We start from the raw sequence: 22121 nt of genomic DNA, 5'->3' as shown, positions 1-22121 counted from the left end.
CAGGAGCTATGCTCGGTAGATAAAGTCGTAAATCGTCGACGTTGTCGTCGTGTGGGGAACAGAGAAGCGTGTACCTAGTAGCCGTTCTGTCAAATGCCTCATCAGTGACAAAGAAAGGAAGGAATCGTCTCTCCGTGACGGAGGGATGATTCTCTACGACGTGTTCTCTCAATTCAACGATTCTACGACCCTGGACAGGCTCAGCTTCGTTTTGAAATTCTGGGCTCGCATCTGGTGATTCATCTCCAACTCTGCCAGACAGAGGAATGAAATCTGCATACGACTGATCCCCTTCCCACATGAGCAATTCGTCTGCATTGTCATGTCCATCTAGGGGTTCGTCGTCGTCGTCCGTTTCAGGTATTACGAAAGGCGGACTACTGACTCTGTCGTCGTCGTCGTCGTCGTCATCTGAAAGGACTACTGGGCTATTACCGAGATTCTCTATTCTAGCTTCGTGCTCTCTTTCTACGGCCACGAGCACGGCATCGATGGGGTCGTACTGACATACGAGACAGCGCGGCACTGCGGTCAAACAAAATTAGTACGAGATTTCCCCTCACGAAACAATGCTCACTTTTCCCTTCAGTTGAGGAACGCTTGAGATTGATGATGAGAGAGGATAGGATGAGTCCCTGTGCGTTCAGTGTCATGCGGTGACAGCGGCTATCGCTTCCTGAAAAACAATGCCATACATAGAATACACTCACACAGCAGAACCGGTCAACTTACATTTTGCTCCACGAAACGTCTCACGTCGTGGATGAATGCCCCTCATGGGCTGTCGATCAATCGTCGTAGAACCAGCGCACCTTTTATAGTCGCTACACCGCTCTCCTCCTCCTCGCATTGCGACGGTGTCATCTGTACTCTGACCACCCCGCCTTCCGTCTTTCGCGCCTTTTTGCGATGTCGCATATGACAATGATAATACCATCGACGTTGAATAAAACATTACACTAATTTCTAGCTCTTGGCCGACTTGTATATGACGACGAGAAGACCCAGAGTGGGATTCGAACCCAGGATCCTTCTACACTGGGCGCGACACACTAACCACCAGTCTAATTCGTACTGCTTGACGTTTTTCGTATTGCGGGGTTCGTGTCTACACACGTCACAACATGTTCAAACACGTCCAAACATGTTCAGACACGTTCAATGACGTCATAGAGAGAGAGAGAGAGGAACGACTGTATCCAGGGGCGACTTCGAGGTTCGTCGCCCGTGTCTGAACACGTCCAAACATGTTCAAACACGTCTTGACATGTTCAAACACATTCAATGACGTCATAGAGAGTGAGAGGAAAAGCTTTACTATAAATGACGAAGCGAACGTCCGATCGTCATTCTCGTACCATCATGATCAGCTTGGTAGATCCTCGTAAGTAATACCCATGACGTCATCATCGTCGAAATGTTTGAAGAGTTTCGTTTCCAGTGTACAACACTTTTGCTGCGCGCGAAGTCGGTTTTTTCCCGCCTCACATATTTCGGGAGATTGGCAGCGCCCGCTTCTTCTGCACCAACTGCGGTGGATTGTGGTCCAAAGGTACGCTTCCTCGTTATTTTTTTAATACGTTCTATAATCGTTCACATTTTTTCAGAGCAAAAGCATTGGACGGACCGATTGATTCGCCCGTTTCTCGGCTGTCGGACGGTGCCGTTCGACGTACGTTGCGAAGGACTTCGACTATTGAAGGAAGATGGAGAAGATGGACCATCAGTGTCACTCTGTGACTGAAGAAGATTGTACGTGTGTGTTTGAGATATAAAAACACGCGTTTCTCACACTCCTTTCGTTGCAGACTACGAATGGCTACTGACGGGAGATCTACCTCTGGTCCTAACCTTCAAACCTCCTCCGAAGACCTTCCTTTTGCGAATCGGCGATCAACTGACTACCTGTCGCTGCGGTGGACTCTGGTCGAGAAACCCCAGCCATTGGTTAGACTCGAGCCTTCGCCCGTATTTGGGCTGCCTTCCCGGCTACGAAACCAAAGCTGGAGCCTAATTCATGTGTAACGAGAAATAAAAAAAGGTTGTCTACTCTCATTCCGTCTCAGTCATGATGACGCCCGAGCAGAGGTTTGCCACCTTTGTGCAAACACGAATGTATTGGGACTTGCTGCGATTACGCGATTATATTCACGGCGATAGCTGCGAGGGAGACTTTCGCTCGATTCTCAAGACGATACCCTTACGTCTGTTCACCGTCAGTGGGAAGATTGCAAAGAAAATGAAGCGTTTCGTAGATTACAAGCTCGAGCTGTTGGAAAAGTATAGACGAGGAGAGACAGTCGACAGAGACAGTTTCGTGTCTCATCAACGCGGGTTTCAACCGACCTATCGTCCGTCGCTACTGGCTTCTCCACACATCCCTCGACGTCACGGTGCAGACCGGCGACGACGGTGAGCGTCGGGTCAGCACGTTGGAAGATCGTCTTGCAAGGGTCTTGTGTATGTCGTGAAAAAATAAATAGACTATTTTTACGAAAGGAGTTCGCTCACGAGGAGACGTTTTATTGTTTCGTCATTTTCTTCGAGGTTACAGGAAAACATGGATACACAACTTTTCAAGCTGTAGCGTTTCGACATGCGCGTGGCTACGTAGACACAGAAAAGCCCGCAGTAAGGCGAAAAAGGCGATTGAATACACTTGTCGATATACTCGTCCACTACAGGTAAAGTCCTTCGAAGGTTTGCTTCGATGGGGGGAAGTCCGTAGCTGTCGAAAAACACGGTAGACCCGTCGTAGTTTTTCAGGTAGAGCACCCAGTGCTGCCCGCGCCTTCTTCGCTCTTCGGTATTGATGATTAAATAGCCGGGCTTGCGTAAAACGAAGGCTTCGTCGGAAGCGCAAATGCCTCTCAGCATGGAGGAAGCGAGAGGGTTCAGGGACACGAGTTCCAAGATGTCGCTCTCGTACATCTTTTCTTATGAGAAGGTGACCGTACGGTCCTTGTCGACGCACATGAGCTTGGGACACTCGGAAATCAAGAGGGCGGTGACCGCGTGTGGAAGGGGTTTAGCGAAGCGTAATTGCAGGCGAACGTTTCCTTTTCGCCACTCGTTCAAATGCGAAGGAGAAGAACACTTGTCCACGTCCAGGTTGAAGTAGAGAAGGAACCCGTTCGTTTTAAATCGCTCGTAGCTATACTTGAAATGTTTCTCTCCCAGTTCTTGCAAGAAGTTAAAGTAGGGAATTTTGACGAGGTCGTTCTGAAAGTCGTACTCGGCTCGCACTTGCTGTCCGTCCACGGAGAGCATCGAATGAGACAGGTCGTAATGGCGGAATTTGTAGAGGTTCGATTGGATGTCGCCGAGAAAGTCGGACGTGGCGAGCAGGGCGACGCATAATTTGGAAGGTACCCTTTCGGGGTAAACGTTTTCAAAGTGAGCGTCCAAGCTCCCGGCACTCAAGCTGCGCACCTTGGTTTCCAATCCGCGTAACACGTAGATGGCTGGCGTGGTCTGAAGCCGCCGCTCGTATTCCAAAAACAGGGAAGGTGCCAGCGTCACCTTTTTCAAGTGTAACGTCATTTCTTTAATGTCCACCTCGTAACTGTACGTTTTCTTGTCGTTGGGGACCGATACGAGTTTAAATTCGTCGTTGTTTAATAGGAAAACGACGCGAATTTCGACGGCAGGTACCATCAGGCGCGGCTGTTGAAACAGGTCGGTATTGATCTGACCGACGAGGTTAAAGTATTTTCCACCCTTCGTCGCCTCGTAACGTCGTTTCGGACCGCGAGACGAGACGTCGTAATCGTTCTTTAAATGTTCGTCGTCCTCGACATAGAGTCCAGCCGCGTGCACTGTTTCTTGAGCCATGGGCGTGGAATGAAGCACGACGTCCAAAATACTCCTGTAGGCGTATAACTCGTTGGAACTGACGAGCTTGTTGTTCGCATAAACGGTGACCGTCTTAAACATGCCGCTCAACAGGTGGTTTATTGGGAAAACGACATCTTTCTCGTCCATTTCTTCCCCGTCGTCACGAACAATGCGCACGGTCAAAGACACAAAACTGCCGTAGAGATCCAAGTGCGCCCTTTGCAAATTTTGAATAGAAAATTCGATTACGGAATTATTTACTCCGTTGACAGGATAAAAGAGTTGGTACGAAGTATCTTCCACGCCGTATTGAATGGAAGGGGGTTCGAATATCATCACGTCACTCGTAAGACAATGCGGTGACCGTTGCGTCTGTATTTTTGCTTTCGTTGACGTCATGACGGAGCGCGCGCAGCGGATGTGTGACCTTCACGGCGTACCAAAGATATCTGCAGGTGCGTCGTGTGTCGACGCCTTTTGTTGTCTTTTGCGGCGTTTCTTTCCATTGTTGTTGTTTCCAGAGCCCTCCATGGAATCCAGCACGTCTCTCCCCGTTGCTATGGCCGTCTTTTTTACTGCGCGCGATATTCCTTCGCCATCGGCCAAATTCCGCGTCAAGCGCTTCAACGTTCTCTTGGCGATCGGTTTTATTTGCTGCCAGATGGGAACGATAAACTTGGATATGTTGCTCAACACACCGCCCCCTCGTTGGAAAAGGGGTCCCGTGTACACGGGAATTATTTTGGGGGAATTACGGGACATATTTGAAATGCAACGTTAGATTGGTTCTGCCTTTGGACCGCAACGGCAAACGTCTTCCCGTTTCGTCCGCGAGAACGATCGTCACTGAAGGAATTTCGAATTGAGACAGGTTAAAATACTGGATGTTATCTAACGTGTAGGTGACGACGTGCTTGTCTTTCTCATAATAAAAGGGTAGTATTTTTAGTATCGTTTTTTTTCCCGCTCCCCACGTACGTGGGTTCCACGATATCCGTGTAGACGATTATGTTGTGAAACGGGGGTTCCAGGAGTACCTCGACTGAGCTCGTGGCATCCTCCCCCGTAAACACGGTACGCGATTCGAAGCCCAAAAGCACGGCCAGGTACTCGGAAAGTCTTAGGGTGGAGGTGCCCTCGGAAAGCAGAATTTTACATTTCTGTTCGGTTCCGTCGAAGCTGAAGCGCGCGCGTTCGCCTACGCGCTGGTTAATCGCATTTAGAAGTGCTTGCGGCGTCGCATAATAGCCGGGAGGCAGATGTACTTGCAAAGATTGAGGAATTTTCATCTTGATCGTGAAAGAAAATTGGCGCGCTACGGGGAGAGAGACGCGTAGCGTTTCTTCGTGTCCCTCGACGGGTGTGAGATGTAGCAGCTTGACAAAGGGTTCCGGTACGTGCAACCCTTTCAGTGTTTTCAGAGAGTACACGTTATCCGCGAATTCTAGCGAGGCGTCCAGCTTGTGCGTCTGGAAATACTTGTTGAGTGTGTTCCGTAGGGACGTGGTTTCCGAATTCAAAGTGACGTCGCCGAAAGCGACGGGTGCGGCGTGCTCTAATAAGATGGAGGTGGCTTCGCGTTCGCTCAATTTGGGAGGTTTCACCGCACGACCTGCTTCGCGGGACGCTAGCGAGGCGTCGAGCGCGGGGCGAGCCGAGGGTCCAATTCCACGGCTTTCACGTCCACGGGTAAGACGAAGTCGTATCGCGATTTATTGTACGCGAAAGAAACGTTGCATTCCGAAAGGGCTTTTCCCAAATCCCTCTCGAGATCCGAGGTGACACCAAAAGTTCTGCCGGCTTCGACCGTGTCCTCGAAAGAAACCTCGATTTTCGCATCTTGCCTTTCGTACCCGATATTTAAAAAATCGTTACTTATGCTGAGATCCATCAGACCGACTTTATACCGATTCGAGAGCTGAAGCGGACTATCGAAAGCTACCGTGAAGGCAATGAGTTTATTCGAGGGAAACTTATCCATGCTGGCGTTCGAGAGCAGGTGGACGTAGATGTCTGACATCATTTCCCAATCTTGACCACTTCGCTGCTCAGAACCCAACTGTCGTGTTCTTTGTCGTAACCGAACCAGCGAACCAAGGAGAAACTCTGACCGTTCACTTGCTTCGTTCTCAGCAGTTTCGTTACTGGGCAAGGCTGATTGGCGTCTCGGGTTACGACGAGTACCTCCACCGAGTAGAAAGATCCGTCCACTTCCTTACCCCGGTAATCTTCCAGGTGTACGACGGGAGGAGAGGTGTCTCTCAGGCGGGAGACGGTGAAAATCTGAGGCGACCAACTCCCTTCCGAGCTCTTATGAAAACCTTTTCTGTGTAGTAGGACCCTCACTTTATCCCCCAGTTTGAGCTTCTTTTTCACGGAGGGTACGACGGGCTTCCCATTTATCTTATTGAACAGCTCCAATTCGTTTTCGGGCGTGACTTCGGACGGGCTGATGCCCAAAGTCCTGTGTTTGGTTGTGTTGTAGTCGCGCACGATCTTGGGAAGCGCGGAAACGAAGTGGTATTTTCCCGTTACTCTAAAATAACGGAATATTCTGTCGCGTAAAGTGCGTATGACGCGTTCTGCCTGCGATGCTTTGATTACTGGAGAGAAGGTCGAATACATGTGTACCTTCTTTCGCGAGAGATACTCCTTGACGGTCTTGTTGTAGAATTCCCCGCCTCTGTCGCAAAAGATGCGTGTAGGTACGTTACCTCCCCGAAAAAGTCTTATCATGGCCCTTTTCATTTCGGCGGGGCGCTTCGTCTTTAGTGGGAGGGTGCGCAGAAAGCGGGAGAGGGAATCGATTGCCACGAGAATGTAGCGGTAGCCACCGTTGAATCTCTTGTACTTTGAAAAATCGGCGAGGTCCATTTGCCACACGTCATTGATCTTGAGCGCGATGATGCGTCTGCTATTAAACTTTCTTCTGACCGGATGGTGGAGCGTGTAGGCATCCAGCTTTCTGAGAATGGCGAGAGCCTTCTTTTTGCTCAAGTGATGCGCTTTTCTATAGCGTTATACCCCCCCCAAACCACCCTCTGGTTTCTCATATCCCTCCATAAGTCGTCCACGCAATGGAGGCCTGCTGCTGCTGCTGCTGTTGAGGCTCGCGAGATTTGGGTAGAGAAATCAGACGCAATAGTTTCGAGACTTTGGGGAACCAGGAAGGTTTCTTTCCCGTCTTACGTTGCAACAAATAATTGACGAGTTCGTAAACGGAGGAGTGTCTGATGGGCTTGCCCGACACGGAGACACAACCCTCGCGATCCCAGGAAAGAACCTTCTTTAATTCCGAGACGACCCTTTCCGCTTCCTCTTCGTCCACCTCTGGAGAGAGGAGCGAATAGTCAAAGTAATTTGTAGCGTCGGACGCCTTGTTTTTATTGTCGTAGGGGTCAAATCCGTACTGCTTTAGTATGCGATACAGTGCTTGCAGTATGAGTTTCACTTTGACGTCGTCACTCTCCTTCGAGGAAAGAATGTTTCCGATGGAGGAGGTGGTCACTTCAATTCTCGTGGCCATTGGCGAAAAGGTTCAACACGGCGGAAAGCAGGAGAGGAACCACCGACGAAAGAACGTTGCGGATTCTTGTGAATCTTTTTGTAGGCGAGCCGTCGTAAAAAGCGTTTGTGCTTCTTCAAACGCGCGAACGTATCTGGAGCTAGAGCCACCTTTCCGTTCAATACATTGAGGCAAATTTCGGAGAGGTGTTTCATGTCGGACGAGGACGAACGTCCCAAGACGTCGCGACGGCGTGGAGGGGGTAGAGTGGAGAGTACTTTGAGTAAAGTGAGGTGAGGGCGGAGATTCATTTCGGAGCGTAGATATATTGACGTTCTCCCGGAAAGATATTGCTACGCAACCTGTGATCCTCGTGCGTATAGTTGTGAAGATCCACGAGTAAATATGCGTGGGGCGACGACATCGCTTGTTTATATGCGTCCAGAAAATACTCCAATCTTTTTCTGCCAAATAGCTGTTGGCCGAAATGTTCCATCTGGTGCACGCTGCGCAGGGTGCGCCACAGGACGACGTAACTGGCGTTGTAGGATATTGTTCTAAAATGGCTACTGTCGAAAAAGATGTTTTGAACGAGTAAGAAGATCGACGCGTTGGCGTGGTGAGAACCCCGAATGAAAAGATCGGTCACCTCCTTCAAGGAACCGGCGTCGGTCATGTGATCGTCGACGACGATCAGCGTAGCACGCGACGTGTCCCACTCTCGCGGTAGCTCCTTGGTAAATTTTACGGAGTCCCCGAATTCGTCCTGCATGCTCAGCGAAGCATATTTCTGCACGTAGAATATTTGTGACGGAGGCTTGTCTACCACGTCGTTCAGGTTCCTCAGCACGTTAGCAACGAACGTAGATTTGCCGCACATGGAGGGGCCGCTTAAGATACAGCGAAAAGGATGACGGAAACGAAAAGGTTCGGGGGAAGACATGTTGCGTGCGTACAGGTTTCACGAAGAGAAAGAAGAGACTGAGACTCGAAGAGAAATGCATCGCTTTTATTTACACGTCGTCGTCGTCGTCGTCCTCTACATCGGAACTGCGTTCCCAATACAGATTATCCAGGCTAAAGTTGGACTTCTTTTTCGCCAGTCTGTCCGCCGCTAAGATGCGGTCGAGCGTCTTCATTTTGTCCTGACACATTTCTTGACGCGCTTGCAACCATTCCAGGCGGTGGACTTGAAAGGCTTCCTCCACGATGCCGCGAATAAATTCGCGAAGTTCTTCGTTTTTTGTCTTTTCCTTGCGACGACAAGAAACGCAGGAGAATAAACCACACATGGCGTTTTCCACGTATCGGTCAGAATGATGACGCGAGCGCGGTGCGCGCTGCCTTTATACAGATAAACGCGCGCGCGCAAAGAACGGAGAATGAAACCGAAACCACCCATCGCCGCTAGGAGCGCGCGCGCGCGCAGCGGAGAGCCGAAACCGAAAATACCCGCGGGCGGCGCAGAGGGAGCTAGGAGCGCGCGCGCGCATGCGCGGACGGGTGGAGCAGAGGGCGCGCGCGCATCCATAGCTGCCGCTGCGCGTCGCCTCACTCAGTTTCTCTCGGGCTGTCGCGGAAGACGGACGTGCGCTCCGCGCGCGCGCTCAGTTTCTGGCTGGCTCTCGTAGAGAGCAGACGTGTGTTCGCCGCGCTCGCTCAGTTTCTGCCTGGAAGTTGCCACGGGGGAAAAGGTGAGTGATTTGACGCGCTCCTTTTCTCGTATGTTTGCCGTGTTTAGCGGTGACCGCGCTCGTGTTAAGCCTTTTCTCGCATGTTTAGACTTGTTTTGCGGTGAGCAAGCCTGTTGACGCATGTTTAGCGATGTGTGCCCAGTGGTTCCCGCCTTGTGTTAGCTGTGTAGTGTTGAGGTTAGGCCTAAGCGCGCTCCTTTTCTCGTATGTTTGCCGTGTTTAGCGGTGACCAACGAGTGATTTGACCGCGCTCATGTTAAGCCTTTTCTCACATGTTTAGACTTGTTTTGCGGTGAGCAAGCCTTTTGTTCGTGTTGACGCATGTTTAGCGATGTGTGCCCAGTGGTTCCCGCCTTGTGTTAGCTGCATAGTGTTGTGACGTTGAGGTTAGGCCTAAGCGATCGTCCCCGTAAGCCTTTTCCCCCGATGTGTACTGTTTTCTCCGTGCTGTTTTAGCAGAAGCGGTTAGACCTTTTCTCTCGCATGCCTAGACTTGTTTAGCAGTGCTGCCATTTTTACCTGCCGCTAGTATCTTGTTCTCTGTCTTTCTCCTCTAGAGCTATGATGGTGGCGCCATCTGGTGTGATGCCTTGCAACTAAGTGGCCACCTGTCGTCGATCTCTGCAACTACCCGACGTCAACAAGCGCTGGTCACCCCGGAACCGTTTCTTCGCCGCGGCATCGTTGATTTTCGAATAAATTGTTTCTCTCCACTCTATTTCTATCTTTTCATTTTATTTTCTACCTATTTTTTTATTTTTTAGCAGCTCAACTAGCCCACAACTCACACAGTGGTCTGGACACGTCCTAGATGCTCCCCAATTAGTGTAATTACTCCCTGAATTATCCTAATTACTGTGGGGGGTCCCAAATTGCTCTAATTGCTCATTAATGGCGTCCAGGCCACTGTGTGAGTTGTGGGCCAGTTGAGCTGATAATATACTACTGTGGTCCACCTTCAAATACATTATTGACACCACACTTTTAAGCTCAGCAGAGGTAATATGGGACGGCGAGGTACCGATAGGCGATTTGAGCTAATCGTCTCCCCAAAAGTACATCTATCTCTAGCACTTCAAATTCGTTTGCTTTCAAAATCCGACAGGTGTTGCACTGTAGCTCTATGCTACATTATTATTTGCACTAAACGCTGTATTCAATATATTGGGGAAACCTCGAACACAATGAGGGAAAGAGGCCGCGGACAACTGCTCACCGCCTCTTTCACCAGTTATATTGTTATTTTATTTCGCGTTTATGTCGCTCATATACGTGACTTTGTTATGTTAGCTGAATTTCCTTTTTAGCTCTCTCAGTTGCTTCAAATAGAGCTAGGAAATTCACCAGCGAAGAGAGTGAGGCGAAAGGTCATCCACCTGTAGGCACGCCTAAAGAGCCTTTGTCAGGACTACTTGCGTCCGTCGGACATTGCTATAGGATTGTTTTGTTTTTTGTTTTTTTTCAAGGAGGAGAGGAAGGTTCATCCAGGGGGCAAAGCGTGCAACCACCTGACCTCCTCTCCTGGAGGCAGACGCTGCGGACTGCGCGGGTGCTCACAGGTTCATATTATTATGACATCTGAGAGAAATCATGACCTGTGAATAAAGAGGGCACAATTTCCACAAGTGACCTTGCCTCCCTCTCGGTACGCCCGTGCCTGCGTTACCGATATCTTCCAAGGCAAAGGCCGTTGGGAGATGCATCTGCTTTTGAAACCATTACGATGATAAAAAGGAACACCATGCGTTTCCCAAAGCAGCACGGGTCTTTCGGAGCATAGCTTCTTTGTCCACGAAAAAGTTCTAGAACTCGCAGGGAAGCAGAACTCGCAACTCGGCAAGGAAGCAGGCGTGCTGGTGACGCCATAATCAAAACCCTTAGGCCCGGTTTCACCAACGCTGGTTAACTTTGAACCGAGATCAAGCGTTGCTAAAACTTGAAGTTAACACTCAATTATTTTTTCAAACGTTAGTCGGTGACGCGATGCATGATTCAATAACACTAACTCCCTTTAGTGCAGCACAGTTATGCGTTAAAATCAAGTTAAGGATAAGGTGGTTAAGGGACCGTTGATCTCGTCTCAAATGTTAATCTGTGTTGGTGAAACCGGGCCATAGAAACAGAAAGGAGACGTCGTGTTGTGACCGTGTCGTTTATGTGTCCCTCAGGAACTGTGTTGTCGGGAAGCGTTCAACCTTATAAAGCTAATAAAGAAGTTCAGCTGTCATAAACAAACTCAAGTATATGAGCGCCGCAAACGAGAAATAAAATCACATATCACTGGGGTGAGAGAGGGGCTGAGCAATTGTCAAGCTTCAGTAGTTTTTTGGTGAGCAATTGTTCGGCGAGCAATTGTTCGGTGAACAATTGTCTGGGATCCAAGGGGAAAGGCTTTAAGGCCAGAAATCCGATATTGTTAATAGGAATCCTACACCCGTTTCTACACATTTTAACTGTCCTGGATACATTTTAAGTACTAACCTCAAAATTGTCTACCTTGAACATAACAGCGACATGAAGCGTAAAAATCGCGAATCCTTTTTAATCACGAAATTCCAGTATCTGAAGCCTCACGGTTCCCACACCCACTACAATTGTTTCACCTGTACACTCTAAAAACAGAACTTCACCGCATAGCACGCTGTGCGCCAACCACTGCCACGAATGATAGGGTTATCGTTTCTGATTCGAGGAGAGAGGGGCGGACGTCTTTTTGTGGCCATTTGAATATATGAAAATTGCCACAAAAAGGTATACTCCCCCCCCCCCCTCTGTCTTCCAATCACAAGCAATAAGCAATTCATGGAATAGTTGTCGAACAGCGTGCTATGCGGTGAAGTTCCGTTTTTGAGATTGTAATTCCTCGCACCACTATCATTTTCCCATAAAATAAAAAATAAAACAAAATAATGATAAACACACGCACAAAATGAAAACATTTTCTTTCCATGTTTTTCCATAAAGAACCATAGCGCCGAACTATCATAAGGCCGAAAGCCAAAAGCCAAAATTTCGACGCCGAACTGTCAGAAGGGCGAAAGGCAAAAGGCCGGAAAATTATGACGCCGAACTGTCAGGAGGCCGAAAGCTAGAAGGCTGAAAAATCGTAAGGCCGAGCAATCAGAAGGGCGCAAGTAGAAAGGCCGATAATCAGAACACCGAACAATCAGAAGGCCCAAAATAAAAAGGCTAAAGAGACAGAAGACCTAGGGCGAGCACCAGTGAATGAGCACTGAAGGGGATTGTTGTTTTCATAAGATTATAAAAAGTTTTGTGGCTCTTGTATTAGAAGTCAAACAATTGGAGCGCATAGCATATGATGCTCGGAAATAGACTGGCTGAGAAAAACAACAATAACGAACGAAAGCAATCATCTATAACATGTTCACTACACAATAAACATGCCTCCCGGATGAATGCGCGGGAATAACTTGTAGTGAATTGTAGATGAGATGGCGAGTAGAGAAGATGGCGTTTCTCTACATTTTGTGACCCGAACGTGATTGCCACCGCGTACAATAAACACATGCAATGACACAGTGTTTCATGTATTTACTTTTCTTTTTGTTTTTCCCCTAAGTGATCGAAACTACGTTATTCACACGAAGTTTGGTGAAATGATTTATTTCCTGTATTAGTTCCCAACAAGTCTATGCTCCTTAATTTGGAGCGCAAATTCTGTTTTTATCGCAGTTGAAATAACAGTTTTCGTATTTTTGGTTCCTTATTTTTCGGCCTTTCGATTATTTGGATATCTGATTTTTCGGCCTTCTGATAGTTCGTTATTCTGATTTTTCCGCGTTCTGGTTTTTGGTCTTCTGATTTTTCGATGTTTTGATCTTTCTGTTTTACAAGTTTCGGTTTTATGATTGCCACACGTGCATACAGAGTGTCCCAGAAAACGTGCCATTGAATTCTAATCAAAAAAACATCGCCACCTAGAATCATGCGGTCAACGGCATTTGTTCTGACTAGGTTTTTGCCACCTCCTGATGTGCATGTCATGTAACCTAAGTTTCATTATATAAATTTTTGCGAAGTGAACTCGGAAATCCCATTCGCTTCCACTCGCACTTCGAAGTCGCCAAGTACAGGTCACTCGTTTACCCCACCAACATGAAGAGCGTGCCGAATTTACTGAAATTCATGATAATTGACAGTGATATTCAGGATCTATAAGATCGGGAAAACGAGCCGAACATCATGCTTCTCGGGGCACTTTAATATAACGCGCGAAGACTGTTTGAGCGCAATCGCTGTCAGTCCGACGAAAGGAGGTTGGAAACCCAGCCCACAGAGTGATAGTAGAAAAAAGTACAGTGCCTGAAATTGGGAGAGGGAAGGTATGGTGCAAGCCGAAACCGGACGCGATAAGCTAGGTCTGTGTTATCTCTTTCTACTTGCCGGTGTGGGCTGGGTTTCCAACCTCCTTTCGTAGGACTCGCAATGATTTCGCTGAAAAATTTGTTGTGTGCTATCCTCTGCGAGCTCCGTGGAGCATGATTTTCGGCTATTATTTCCGATACGATAGCTAGTCAATATTCCTGTCAATCATCATGAACTTGAGCAAATTCGGCACGCTCTTCACATTGGTGTGATAAAAAAGTAACCTTTACTTGGCAAATTTCCGAGTTCAGTTCGCAAAAAATTACATAATTAAACTTAGGTTACACGACATGCACATCAGGGTGTGGCAAAAACCTAGTAAGAACAAATGCCGTTGACAGCATGATTCTATGTGGCGCCGTTTTGTTATTAAAATTCCATGAAACGCTTACTGGGACACCCTGTATGTGCCTGTACCTTGTTCACATTTTTGTAACCTGAAGAAGTGAAAGTCTTATTTACCATGTACCAACTACACCACCTAGAGTCGTGCGGTCACGGCATTTGTTCTTACTAGGTTTTGCCACCTCTTACGTGAATGTCATGTGACCTAAATTTAACTATGTAAACTTTTGTGGACTGAACTCGGAAAGTTACCAAGTAAAAGTCCCCTTTTTACCCCACCAATGTGAACAGCGTGCCGAATCTACCAAAATTCACGATAATTGAGAAGGATATTGAGGAGCTATCCCATCGGGAAAAAAAGCCGAACATTATGCTTTACGGAGCAGGGAGCACCCGGAGCATTTTGCGTGACGAATTTTTCACTGCAATCGTTGTCAGTCTGACAAAAGGAGGTTGGAAATCCGGCCCACACCAGGATAGTAGAAAGGGATAACACAGACATGGCTTATCGCATCTGGTTTCCGTTGGGATCACGCTTTCCTTTGCCCAATTTCGGGAACTCTCACTTTTTCTACCATCACTCTGTGGGCTGGGTTCCAACCTCCTTTCTTCGGACTGGCAGCAATTGCGATCAAAAACTTGTTACGCATATATTCGAAAGTGGAGAGACAGCCTCCTTTGACTCCTTCACCTCGAGAACAATGGAGAAGGTACATGAGCACGAATATGCTTGCGTCCTCGAGTGATCCAGTCGACGAGTGATTTATGTGCAAGGCAAGTCAGTCTGTATGAGTATGTCTGCGGTTAATTTCGGCCACTTGGGATTCTTGAACGTGCGCCGGGAATTGCACAGCGCCGGACTCTTTATGGACATGCTCGATACGCAAATTCTGATCCGATCTCGATCGAAGTAGCATTAAGCTTGGACAGTATACTTAAAGAGGGGGAATGCTCGCACTGCATGTTCCTTTATGCCGTCTTACTCTTTAACAGCTTGAATCCAGGAACCGAAGCTCGGTGTCAGGCCATATTTTCCTCGAATTCCAATGACGACGCAGCCATAGTCCGGATCCTTACTCTGCTGCAGCGCTTTGAATTTCTGCAAATACAGTGCCAGTATAGTATTGAATGAATGGCAAATGGCGATTGATGTATAAATTTTCTACATTACAATTGAAATGATGGAGCTATGAAAGAACAAGAACCAGTCATTAAACAATATATCTGGTAATAGCGCGTAGAAAATTACCAGATTAGGTAGTAGTCGGGCTATTACCCTAAGGTTTTTCCGTGCGTCTCGCATGGGTGCCTGAAGCGACGGACATTGGTTGACAAGTGCACATTTATTTCGCAGATATATTACGGTGATCTCGTAGAAGCTAATGCTAAAATCAACACTCACAAATATCAGAATGCGTATCAGCTAACACATCACAGTTACAATCACATCTGTGAACTGCACTACACTCACTTAGATATCGGGCGACGACAACTGAAGTAACTTACGTAAGTCATGCTACTCACAAATGTCAAATCTATTCGAGTACTTCCAAACGTAGTCGGCGGTATCTAAAGCCGAACTCTCTGTCCACATTCTCCAAGAGCAACGTACTCTTATATACAGGGTGTTCCAGCTAAATGCGAACAGATTTTTTAAAAATATATATACGTATATCACCTTTTCCGAGATGAAATCAATTCCAATATAGCATATGCTGAAGGGCACTCCTTAAGAGGGCATTAGCAAGCTCCTAAGGCAATGTCTTAATTAACTTTCAATAATTAACTTTTTAATTAAAAAAGCTACGAAGTTGTCCCAATGAGAACATGGGTCCTTTCGGTCACCTGATACCGGAGCCGTTTTCAGAATAAAAATCTGTCCGATAGATCGTCTGCAAAAAATTCGTCAAGGAACATCTTTTTATTCATTTTTTTTTTCATTGCGCATATTCGAGAAAGCGATTTTCCTTCACCCACAATGTGGGAGAGTGAAAGCGCACACTATCGCCTCTTGCGTCCTGGAAAAAGATTAAAAGAAAACAAAATGCAATCCAAGATAAGTGCAGGAGTGCCCTTCAGCATATGCAATATTGCAATTGGTTTCGTCTCGGAAAAAGTGATTATATATATATATATATATATATATATAAGTTCAAAAAAAGACGCGGAAACAGATTTTAGGGAAGTTACAAACACTAGTTTATTACATAGGGAGACGTTAAAAAGTAAAATGGGCAAGGGGTCGACGTTTCGACAGTGGTACTGTCTTCGTCAGGACAAAAGATGCGTAGCTGGTTACACATTACTTAAATAGGTTTGGTACATGACGCCATTAGCCTTAAACCCACCTTTCCCCTAAAATCTGCACATCAGAATAAGTGGAACGAGATCCTCAACAATGCTTCGGCCGCGTTAATCGAGGTGCTTATATCCCATTGTGAGGACGCCATAGACCAATCATCCCAGCAGGCGAAAACTATCGATTGTAAATCTCTCTTAACAGACAACCACCAGTGAGAATTAGCACAATACGCAAAAGAAAGGGAAGAGGCAATTCGCAATGCTAAGCGGAGGAAGCTAGTCAGGGACAACGTTAATACTCCAGCTACGCTTGAACCCAGTGTGTCAGCTCAGGACTGTGATCATATAAGTAATGCAGGTACAACTAATACTCCATCGCAAAATCATCATCTGCTTGCTAGAAAAACAGGTCCCACCCCAGCAGCCTCATCTGCGGAGATGCTACCTCATAAGTGCCATAACGTCGTTAATTTATCGTCCCACGATTTCGGAAATCTCACTACTCAGCCGTGGCCTCTCATTCTGCCCCAGTAACAACAAGCTAGATGAATACCAACTTTATCTGGACTTAGATAATTTCGCCGTCTACGTCTGAAGGAATACTTTCATGACAAACCTAAGTCAGATTCCAAGCCATTTAAACCGCTATCCAACTTTACGCCAGAAGCTAACCGTGAAAAGGCTCTGGACATGTACATCCGTGCAGTTCAAAAATATAGCATTAGCGCTTACAATAAATCATGCAACAGCAAATCGAAGGCAAATCTAACGCCGGCTGAGCAGCGCAGCCTTTCTGACCTTCGGGACCGCGGTGACATAGTCATTAAAAAAGCTGATAAAGGTGGTGCAATCGTGGTAATGGACAAAGAAAATTACATTAGCGAAGGCATCCGGCAATTATCGTGCGCATCGTTCTACAAACTCCTCCAGGCTGACCCTACAGAGGAAATTACGGCTCGTATTATCCGCAGTCTAAAAGATCTAAAAGCAAGTAAAAATATAGATTGCACCCTATACGATTATCTACTCCCCAAAGACCACGCAGCGGGCAGGTTCTATATGCTCCCTAAAATCCATAAACCTGGAAATCCAGGCCGCCCAATAGTTTCATGCAACGGTACAGCTACCGATAACATTTCAAGCTTTGTTGACCACCTTCTTAAAGATATACCTTCTAAACTACCATCCTACATTAAGGACACCAATCACTTTCTTCAAGTTTTAAGTGAATGTCAGCCTCCTTCTTCCAGTTTGCTAGTCACGCTAGACGTTTCCTCACTATATACTAACATCCCCCACGAAGATGGCTTTGCTGCAGCTGAAAGGGCATTTTCAAAATATTCTGATACCGCATACGATCCTTGTGACCTATGCACATTTCTCAATCTTATTCTGAAAAATAACAACTTCGAATTTGACGGCAAGCACTACTTGCAAGTTCGTGGCACGGCTATGGGTACAAAAAGAGCACCTAACTATACAAATATTTTTATGGGAGCTCTAGAGAAGGAATTTCTGTCTAAGCGCCTGAAGAAGCCCACGCTTTACAAGCGGTGCCTCGACGACATCTTCATGGTGTGGCCACACTCAGAAGATGACCTAATCACATTTCTCAGCGACTTTAACAAAGCACATCCGGCCATCAAGTTCACCCATTCTTATTCCCCTCTAACTGTTAACTTTCTCGATGTCCAAGTAAAGTTAACCAACGGGGTCTTGTCCACAAACCTGTTCCGTAAACCTACGGACTCTCAACAGTATCTAGCACTTAACAGTTGTCACCAGCGCCATACTAAACTTGCCATCCCTTACAGCCAAGCACTTCGATACAGGCGCATCTGTTCCAGTGACGATGACTTGGACAGAAATCTAGCTCAACTTAGGGAAACATTCATCGGTCGTCAATTTCCACCTAGCCTAGTTGACGACGCTCTAAACAAAGCCCGCAAAGCAGATCGCAAAGCCCTGTTCCAAGACCACAAACGCGTGTTGGATAATGGTCCCGTGAACCTCATTTTAACATTGAGCAGCAATATTCCAAGCGTTAACTAACTAAACCGTCACCATAGTATCCTTCTCCAATCGGAGCGCATGGGACAAATTTTCTCTCAGCCACCGCGGGTAACCTACAGGCGCGGGCGCAACCTGCACGATAATCTAGTTAGCTCTCAAAGCAGCGCATCCAGGAAACGGCTGTCACCCATGTGATGATCGCAGGTGTCAATATGCAAATTAATGCAAAGCACCCAAGACCTTCAAAATAGTAATTCCAATTTTTCCGTCAAAATTAATGGTTACTTCGACTGTAATTCATCTAACGTCATTTATGCCATTCAGTGCGGCATGTGCCAAGCACAATACGTTGGTCAGACTAAAACATCATTTCTGATCAGGTTCAACAACCACCGATCTGACGTAACAAAAAAACCAAACCTCCCGGTCTCTCGCCATTTCAAGTAACCAGGTCATTCACTAAATAATGTGTCACTTTTTATTCTCCAGTCAAACTTTAGCTCAGATCGGTGCAGGGAACAACGCGAATCTTATCTCATTTACAAATTCCAATCAACCATTAACGAAGATCTAGGAGCACTTTCAACGGTAAGAAATCTGGCCGCCGAGATGAGCTACACTTTCTTCCTTTTCGTTTCCTTTCTGTTTTTCTTTTCTACTTCTTTTTTTTTTTAGCAAAGTTTGGAGCAGCGCTCATCCTGCCCGGAATTTTCCCAAAGCGGACAGTGACCTGCGGCGAATGACATCACCACCCGGACTTGACCTTCTGGAGTATTCCCGAATCTGACTCATTGACAAACGCCTGTGGCGTGCCCGTACCGATTATACGTCATGTACCAAACCTATTTAAATAATGTGTAACCAGATATGCATCTTTTGTCCTGACGAAGACAGTGCCACTGTCGAAACGTCGGCCCCTTGCCCATTTTACTTTTTAACGTCTCCCTATGTGATAAACTAGTGTTTGTAACTTCTCTAAAATCTGTTTCCGCGTCTTTTTTTGAACTTCTGTAAAACACCGTGGCCGTTTGATAATCCTTTTACATCACCTTATATATCAATCTATATATATATATATATATATATATATATATATATATAATACATAAAGAGGGGGAAAAGCCATTAAAAAAATAAGTAAATGATGCTAGACGTGTTTGAAATTCAAACTTTCAGATTAAAATTGCTTCTATGGCTGCACGTAGAGAAACAGATACTCATTGAACGATGCGACAGCACCAGAGGACACGTGTTTCCCCGTGTTTTCGGCTCGTCGGCCCTGGGTAGCTGCGCATCGTTCGGGATTGGCAAACGATGGGTCACTCAGCGAGCGATATACACCTGGGAGGGTGACTGAGCACTCCTCAATGCCACAGTGCAAGCCAGTAAATTATAAAGAGGGGGAAAAAGCCATTAGAAAATAAGTAAATGATGCTAGACGTGTTTGAAATTCAAACTTACAGATTAAAATGGCTTCTATGGCTGCACGTAGAGAAACAGATACTCATTGAACGATGCGACAGCACCAGAGGACACGTGTTTCGCCGTGTTTGCGGCTCGTCGGCCCTGGGTAGCTGCGCATCGTTCGGGATTGGCAAACCAGGGGTCACTCAGCGAGCGACATACACCTGGGAGGGTGACTGAGCACTCCTCAATGCCACAGTGCAAGCCAGTGAATTATAAAGATGGGGGAAAAGCCATTAAAAAAATAAGTAAATGATGCTAGACGTGTTTGAAATTCAAACTTACAGATTAAAATGGCTTCTATGGCTGCACGTAGAGAAACAGATACTCATTGAACGATGCGACAGCACCAGAGGACACGTGCTTCGCCGTGTTTTCGGCTCGTCGGCCCTGGGTAGCTGCGCATCGTTCGGGATTGGCAAACGAGGGGTCACTCAGCCAGCGATATACACCTGGGAGGGTGACTGAGCACTCCTCAATGCCACAGTGCAAGACAGTGAATTATAAAGAGGGGGAAAAGCCATTAAAAAAATAAGTAAATGATGCTAGACGTGTTTGAAATTCAAACTTACAGATTAAAATGGCTTCTATGGCTGCACGTAGAGAAACAGATACTCATTGAACGATGCGACAGCACCAGAGGACACGTGTTTCGCCGTGTTTGCGGCTCGTCGGCCCTGGGTAGCTGCGCATCGTTCGGGATTGGCAAACCAGGGGTCACTCAGCGAGCGATATACACCTGGGAGGGTGACTGAGCACTCCTCAATGCCACAGTGCAAGCCAGTGAATTATAAAGAGGGGGGAAAAGCCATTAAAAAATAAGTAAATGATGCTAGACGTGTTTGAAATTCAAACTTACAGATTAAAATGGCTTCTATGGCTGCACGTAGAGAAACAGATACTCATTGAACGATGCGACAGCACCAGAGGACACGTGTTTCGCCGTGTTTGCGGCTCGTCGGCCCTGGGTAGCTGCGCATCGTTCGGGACTTGCACTGTGGCCTTGAGGAGTGCTCAGTCACCCTCCCAGGTGTATATCGCTCGCTGAGTGACCCCTGGTTTGCCAATCCCGAACGATGCGCAGCTACCCAGGGCCGACGAGCCGCAAACACGGCGAAACACGTGTCCTCTGGTGCTGTCGCATCGTTCAATGAGTATATATATATATATGTATATATATAAGCAAAAATCAGAAGACGCCAAAGAGCTTACAGGAAAACACAAAGGGGAGTTTATTAACACATATAGGGATAGGGGTCGACGTTTCGGCAGTCAGCGCTGGCTTCGACGGGACTGGGTTATTAGGTTATATATATATATATATAGATTAGAAGCTTATTTTAATACAAATATATATATAAGTTTGAGTTTCAAACACATCTAGCGTCATTTTTCTTATTTTTTAATGGCTTTTTTCCTCTCTTTATATATATATATATATATATATATATATATATATACATGGTGAATGGGGTTCGGACGACCGCGAATATATGTAGCTGAAATGAAAATTGAAACACAGACTACGAAGGTACGGGAAGTAAGAAAAAAGGCATAATTTATTTACATTTAAGATACTTGGAACGCTAAAAGGGTTGTCTACGTTACGGCGGAAGCTCCGCCTTCGTCAGGACAAAAATATGTCAGTGATACACAGAGCTTATAAAGGCTCGCATAGTGACGTCATCGAGAAAGGGAAAACCCCACAACCTGGCGGTTGTCAATGGGTCACGTTCGAGAATGTTGACTTGTCAGGTTCAAGTGTGATGTCATCGTCCTTGGGGGAGTGGCTTTGTCCAGGTTGCGCCACCCATCCGTCTGCAAAGGAATTGGAAAAAAGTGCCTTATCTACGAGGTTAGACTTCTTATTGTTGATAGCATGCCGGGGTCTTCGTTAATGGTCGATTGGAATTTGTAGATTAGGTAGGATTCGCGTTGCTCTCGGGAGCGGTCAGAGTTGAAGTTTGACTGGAGAATAAAGATTGATACATCTTTAATAGAATGACCTGGCTGCTTGAAATGGCGGGAAACTGGAAGATTAGGTTTTTTGGTGACATCCGATCGGTGGTTGTTGAATCTGACTCTGAAAGAAGTTTTTGTCTGACCCACATATTGTCCCTGACATGCGTTACATTGGATTGCATAGATGACGTTCGAGGAATTGCAGTCTAGGTCTGCAATGATCTTGGCGGTAAAATTAGAGTTTGTACTTTTGTCTTCCTGTGTGGTCTGCATTAGTTTGCAAATCTAATAAACACTAAAGGCAACAAAGAAAATCGATTCGGCATTATATGATTACCTTCTCCGACGTAACGCAAAACCAGGCAGGTTCTACATGCTCCCGAAAATTCACAAATCGGGAAATCCCGGACGCCCAATCGTTTCTTGTAATGGAACAGCCACAGAAAATCTCTCTAGCTTTGTAGACTATCTCCTTAAAGACATACCCCCACAACTCCTTTCGTATATTAAGGACACTAATCACTTCCTCCAAGTACTAAACCAATGTCAGCCACCCGCTTCTAGTCTCCTAGTTACGCTAGACGTGTCATCCTTATACACCAATATCCCACACG

The 22121-nt window shown here is 46.5% G+C and overlaps 1 protein-coding gene across 1 annotated transcript in view; it reads right to left on the bottom strand.

Annotated features, from left to right (window-relative positions):
- Positions 1 to 22121, bottom strand: part of LOC135383338 (uncharacterized) — a 224306-nt gene that overhangs the window by 70259 nt on the left and 131926 nt on the right. Inside the window, exon 5 of the mRNA XM_064612842.1 lies at positions 14751 to 14866. Within this exon, the coding sequence (XP_064468912.1) occupies positions 14751 to 14866 (116 nt within the window). The remainder of the gene's footprint in view (positions 1 to 14750; positions 14867 to 22121) is intronic.

This window comes from Ornithodoros turicata, chromosome 2 (genome assembly GCF_037126465.1).
Source record: "Ornithodoros turicata isolate Travis chromosome 2, ASM3712646v1, whole genome shotgun sequence".
Classification (NCBI taxonomy): Eukaryota; Metazoa; Arthropoda; class Arachnida; order Ixodida; family Argasidae; genus Ornithodoros; species Ornithodoros turicata.
The sequence above is the reverse complement of the archived record's forward strand: the minus strand, read 5'-3'. Positions and strand labels throughout refer to the sequence as shown.